The sequence below is a fragment of the Centroberyx gerrardi genome, chromosome 1, assembly GCF_048128805.1.
Source record: "Centroberyx gerrardi isolate f3 chromosome 1, fCenGer3.hap1.cur.20231027, whole genome shotgun sequence".
In the NCBI taxonomy this organism is placed as follows: Eukaryota; Metazoa; Chordata; class Actinopteri; order Beryciformes; family Berycidae; genus Centroberyx; species Centroberyx gerrardi.
This window is the reverse complement of record NC_135997.1, coordinates 15,629,000-15,635,030: the sequence shown is the minus strand read 5'-3', so window position 1 is coordinate 15,635,030 and position 6,031 is coordinate 15,629,000. Positions and strand designations below refer to the sequence as shown.

The window sequence follows — 6,031 nt, the reverse complement described above, 5'->3', positions numbered from 1 at the left end:
AATAGAAGTAAAACATTGTTTCGATTTTAGAAATGTAGATTTGTGTGTATTTCCCCAATAAAATTATGAGGTTTACATTTTAGTCAACAAGATGTAATCATGGTCAAAGCTTGTGATAACACACATAACTCATCAAGTTTCAGTTTTCAAACTTAAATTTGTCCTCAGTGTCTGCAAACATTGATAAGCTATAATGGAGAGATATATATTGTGCAATATTTTGAGATGGAACACAGAATTTAAAGGGCAGTAGCCACACTTTTTGCCACTGTATATCTGATAACTGAGAATTACAACATAATTTTATTGGAATTACTTTTCTTTTATTATATATAGGCTATAAAAATGTTTATTAGTATATTTGAGGTTTCCAATATCAATAGGCTACCATTAAGAAATAATTTAAATTCTGTACTATCATGAACTCCCCATGACTTTTCATCAGTTGATGAATGCCCATGGGGATAGCTTCTATATGAAACAGGAAAAACATTAATTCTGAGGAAATCCTCATAACCAATGTCCCATTTGCATCAAATACATCTTTTAAAAAATAATGACTTTGTCAATCCAGTGTTGTAAATAGATAAGACTTATTCTTAATGGTTACACTGTAGGCTACACTCACAGTCGGCTAGTTGTACCCCGGAAGTACCCGGATGTCTTGCGTCATATTACTGAGACGGAGAATGTTTTGGTGTGCGCGGAGCCGAGGGCATGACTTGTAGTGGATTTTATAACCTCCTCATGATTAAAGTGACGCTACATCATAACAAGTGTTGACTTGAAAACAGCACCTGACCGGCACTATGATTTCTGTTACCCGGTTTCTTCGCATTAATCAAGTAAATGTGTAGTATATGAAACTGTTATTGCGCGGCAGTTTAAAGCCGAGGACGAATCTTAATGACCAGATTAAATGTTAACGCTAGCTAACAACAGTTTGCTAACTTGCCACTGTCGCTCACTGGACCCTGTTTTTGTTTTTGTTTTTGTCCCTGTAGGGTGTTTTGTCTGGACAGGTGCGGAGATGTCTGTCCTCGCAAACAGACGGAGAGGTCCGCATTGCTCATATACTTAAAGAGAAGTTTCCGTTAGCCTCGTCGCTCAAAGTTGTGGATATATCAGGTACTGTAAAATACAGGTAGCTGCACACCTACACCGTACGAATCCCAGAGATTGACCACATTATATATGGGGAGTGATTATAGCCCAAAACCAGGAGGATCCAGTGTTAAGCTAATATGCGTCACCCAGCCTGCCTGTGCCTCACTGTGGGTGCCCTTGAATCTAGGGATTTGCCATTACAGAGACTGGTCCTAATTGCAGCTCAATTTAGTCAGGATCATTACGTTTTGGAGTATTACAGAAGCATCCTTGCCTGTGAAATTCCTAAATTAGTTAGCCTAACTTTGGATGAATGAAGGGGGGTATCCAAACTGGCCAGCATCTAGCTGTTTCATAAAATACTAGGGATGCAGTGATACATTCAGCTAGCGGTTTGGTTCAGTATATGATACTGGGTTCACAGTTTGACATCACGATACATGCAAACCACAGACAGGGTGACTGTAGGTTTCCCCCACAGACACACACACACACACACACACAAACAGCGATGCACATGCAAACCCTCAATGAGAGAAACAAATACACTCAATTCTCAAACGGTTCAACTGATTGTGATAACTTCTCACAACACAGGTCAGGAATCGTATATTTATGATAGGACAACACAGCATGCTGAATGTCATTTCTTAGATATTAGACTGCAACTGAACTCAAACATGTTTTCAGTTACACTGTGCATATCGTCAAATTCTTGTATTGCAAAATTTCATATCACAAACCTTTGTTACATTCCTAGAAAATTATATGTTCAATTTCAGCTGTCAACTAAGTTTCAAACTTTGCCAGTGCTACCTCAACATACTCAGCATTACATTGCTGTGAGTGTATATCGCATAAAGAATCAATTTCAATTGTTGATCGGATCAGTGATCAGAGAATCACACTGATAAAGAAATGGTCATTGGAATCATCCCCAAAACCATGATCAGTTCATCCCTAGTTAAATCTTTGTTGTTTTCACCATGGTTTGGTCAGAGTTAAGGTATCGCACCCAATTCATGTCTGTCTGTCTTTAGGTGGCTGTGGTGCCATGTATGAGATCCATATAGAGTCCAACGAGTTTAAAGGAAAAAGGACCATTCAACAACACCAACTAGTCAATCAGGTAAACTGTCATATTGATTAGCCCAGTGTATTACCTGTGTCACTACAGGATGAGGGTGCAGTCCACAAGTAACTCTGGTTTTTGGTGCAGTGTTACTTTTGGCAGCAATAATGTTTTTGTTTTTTGTTTTATTCTTTTTACTTAAACTCATACTTCAGTTTGTGTCTTATGGATTGGGCTGTGTCTATCTGTCAAACGTGATATTTGAGGTGACATCACAGACACCACCAGTCTGATTTTGACAAAACTTGTAAGGATGATACATCTTCACACTTGGCCTGATGGGGGCACTATAATTAAAGGTCAAAATTTCTATCTTTGAAAGGCCCTAACTCCTGCCCTAACCATCAAGTCCGATTGACATGAAACTACACACATCCAGCTGTCCTTGCAAATTACACTGGTTGGCCTAATGGGGCGAACACAGCGGTGAGATGAGGCGAGATGATGGCGAGATGCATCATTCCCACAAGTTTAGTCCAAATTCAATCAGTGGCGTCTGACATATGATGTGTGACAGCACACAAATTAATCCACAGACAAAGACCATACTCTATATTAGGGCTGAAACGATTCCTCGAGAAACTCGAGCTTCGATGCAAATTCTTTGCATCGAAGCTTCGTTTAATCCATATAACTATATACACGCTCAGTGTTTCGCACAGATGATTATTACTGTTGCACAACGCGCTGGAGAAAGAGAGAGAAAATAGCGAGGGGCGAAGAGAAGAGACAGGCCAGAGAAAACGACAGAAAGTGTCCAAAGTTTCGGATCCAGTGTTGCCAACTTGGCGACTTTGTCGCTAGACTTAGCGACTTTTCAGACCCCCCTGGCGACTTTATTTCTCAAAAGCGACTAGCGACAAATCTGCCGACTTTTTCTGACCATGGGAAGCAATGTTAATGTGTTGAATCCCAAAGCATTTGGCAATAAATTGGTTCGGCTGATGCCGGTTTTCTCTACTTGCTTGTCTAATCCAGAGAGGTCTGACGGTCACAGCGCTTCCCACACACAGCGTAGCTCCTTCCCTCCGCTGAGAGCAGGGACTGTAGGATAGGGTCCACTTGTAATTGCTACCGGCGTACGCCGAAACTGGCCGGGTGGGCGGAGTCAGCACTTGATATTAAAACGGGATGAGATGAAGGCTAGTAAAGAATGCACGTTAATTATGGCTATATGTAATGGCTAGTTAAGAACGTAAATCAATATGGTGGCTAGTTATGATGTCCCTAAGTTAGCTAAGTTTTGCTCAAGAAAATAACCACAGAAAATAAAACGCTGCAGTCAATTTGTGAAAGCCTGAGCTTCATTCATGTTATTATTATGATAGGCACACACACATACACACACACACACACACACACACACACACACACACACACACACACACACACACACACACCTACTCCCCTCACAGTGATGCATAAAATACCCCAGAAAGCAAAATATCAGGTGGTGTAAGTAGCAATTGGAGCCTAAAATGCACCAGTCCAATACAGCAGGTATATTCAGTTTAGTTTGATTGCAGTGAGTAGGGTCAGCAGGTGTAGGGCAACCCTTCAACATAGCAAATAAATGTACATTAGCCAGTCTTATGAACTTGTATGATATTTAGGCCTAGTAATAAATATCAATAATAATTATTATTTCACCTCATTTTCAGTAAATCACAGTGTCGTATGGACAGCTTCGTGCGGACAGCTTTTCTCTTTTGTATATTTACTATTGCTCTTTAATAAAGCAAAAGTATTTCTTATCCGATTACTCGATTAATCGATGGAATAATCGGTAGAATACTCGATTACTAAAATAATCGATAGCTGCAGCCCTACTCTATATACAAGCATACAATCTACATTTCTACATGTAGATTGTCTGTAGATTGTCTGACTTCTTACAGTAGACATATAGATGTTTAATTTCTTGCATGGAAGACCTGGGATTTTAAATTAAGTTAAGCATTAGCTCCACTGGCCTGGGTGAAAATGAGAGGACTGGTAGATGTTTAAACTTGAGAAATTTGGGTTTGAATCCAGTCTGTCACATGTACATAGACCTATTATTGTAGTATTGTTTCATTTTATTCATGACCTGCCCTATTTTCTCTTCCACAGGCACTCAAGGATGAGATTCAAGGAATGCATGGACTGCGAATATTCACAGATGTTCCAAAACATTAGAGCAAGACATTCCATTAATTGTTGACCCACAGCCCTTTCCCATCCCATGGCCACCCCAACCAAAGTGAATGTAAAGTTTTAATATGAGGAGATTGAGTAGTGAGTGGATTTCATGAGAATTGTTAATGTGCCAGTGGTATAATTGCTCTGAGGAACATGCTGGCAGTTCCACATTTAACAGTGTGAATTGTGTAATAAATTTAAGATGAGACTAAGCTATCGTTTTGTTTTGGGGTTTTTTTAACTGTGAGATATCTTATAGTCTGAGGTTATTTGCAAGCTCCGAGCTTTGGAAGGCTATGATGTGCACAAAAGACATTGTCAGCATGCTGGGATTCATTAGTAAAATGTCAAGTCATGTAGGGTTCTTTCCATCTTGTGGTCTAACCAAGGGGTTGTTGATGTAATGATAAGTGGTCCTACTAAATGTCTCCATGAGTACCAGAAAATTGCTATGCAATCTTGTCTTTAATTGGGGAAAAAATGTTTTTTTTGTGTAGCATTATTTTTCCATATCGCGGACACTGTGGTCACATTTAAAGCGTTGCTGTCCAATGAAAGTTAATTCACTTCAAATTAATCTCTTACTCCTGGATCATTCCATTTTAGATGCATTAGGTTGCAATGCAGGTGATGCATGCATTGTATTTATTCTTCCTATGCATTGATAATGCCTGTGTACACTAAAAACAGTTTTTTACCAACTCTTATTTTTTTGTGATGAAAACATTTCACCAGTCAATCAAATTTGCAAAGAAAATGTAAGTTGTAATACTACAATCATTATGCCTAATTAATTTAATCTCAGCAAGTCTAGAGTCACCTTTATTATCATTTTTGTTATTATTTCAGGGACTATTAAAGGATGTATATTTAACTGATTAAAGCATGAACACAAATGTAGTTAATGTTTAATTTTGAATATTTTTTCTGCATTTATAAACATAAGTGTGGTTGTCTGAGGGGTGAGTGGCAGACGAGAGACTTTTATTTTGAAGGTTATGTGGAGACAGCGGAAGTTGAGTTGCTAATGCTAACCCTAGCGATGTCAACAAGAGTGATTTTTCTACTATTACGTACTAGCAATGGGACAAACGTAGGTATAGTTAATGACTATTAAAGTTGTTGACCAAATATGAAGCCTTATTCGATTCCGTCCGTTACGATAAACATCAATAATGTTTTTTGAGTCGGTGAGACAAGGGACTTTATTTTGAAGGCTGAAGGGAGACAACGGAAGTTCACAGTTGCTACTGAACTGTGTCATTTTCCACGATTATTCACAAGTGGTGAGAACAAACTTAGGTAGGCTTGATAACTATAAAAATTGTTGATTTTAAAATGTAATGTCTGTCGAGTGTATAGTCCAACGACTTTCACCCGCTTCCACCTGATGTCTTCGCCCGCCAGAATCACTTACCAACACCTAAAATAACAAGTCCAACATGCTACCTCGTTATAACACGTTTGCTCAATTTATGAAAATAACTTTAATAATTTACTCAACTATTTGTAGAGCACCAAAGTTCACATGCAAGACAAACAAGACACAAGGATACACAAAAGACATAGCCATACATGATATGGGGACCCTGGCTGGGTTAAGGGGTGATA

The 6,031-nt window shown here is 38.9% G+C and overlaps 1 protein-coding gene across 1 annotated transcript; it reads left to right on the top strand.

Moving 5' to 3' along the window:
- The first annotated feature begins 697 nt into the window (after nucleotides 1–697).
- On the top strand, nucleotides 698–5,099 carry bola3 (bolA family member 3). Its single transcript, XM_071910040.1, has 4 exons — nucleotides 698–845; nucleotides 1,005–1,128; nucleotides 2,148–2,236; nucleotides 4,352–5,099. Exons 1-4 carry the CDS (start codon nucleotides 810–812, stop codon nucleotides 4,415–4,417), a joined length of 315 nt encoding a protein of 104 aa, XP_071766141.1. The 5' UTR covers nucleotides 698–809; the 3' UTR covers nucleotides 4,418–5,099.
- The last annotated feature ends 932 nt before the right edge of the window (nucleotides 5,100–6,031 follow it).

Bases quoted from the DNA above. Each gene is read 5' to 3' on its own strand.
- bola3 (XM_071910040.1), top strand. From the start codon at position 810: ATGATTTCTGTTACCCGGTTTCTTCGCATTAATCAA. The intron at 846-1,004 runs GTAAATGTGTAG...TTGTCCCTGTAG, and splicing joins GGTTTCTTCGCATTAATCAA to GGTGTTTTGTCTGGACAGGT. The intron at 2,237-4,351 runs GTAAACTGTCAT...TCTCTTCCACAG, and splicing joins AACACCAACTAGTCAATCAG to GCACTCAAGGATGAGATTCA.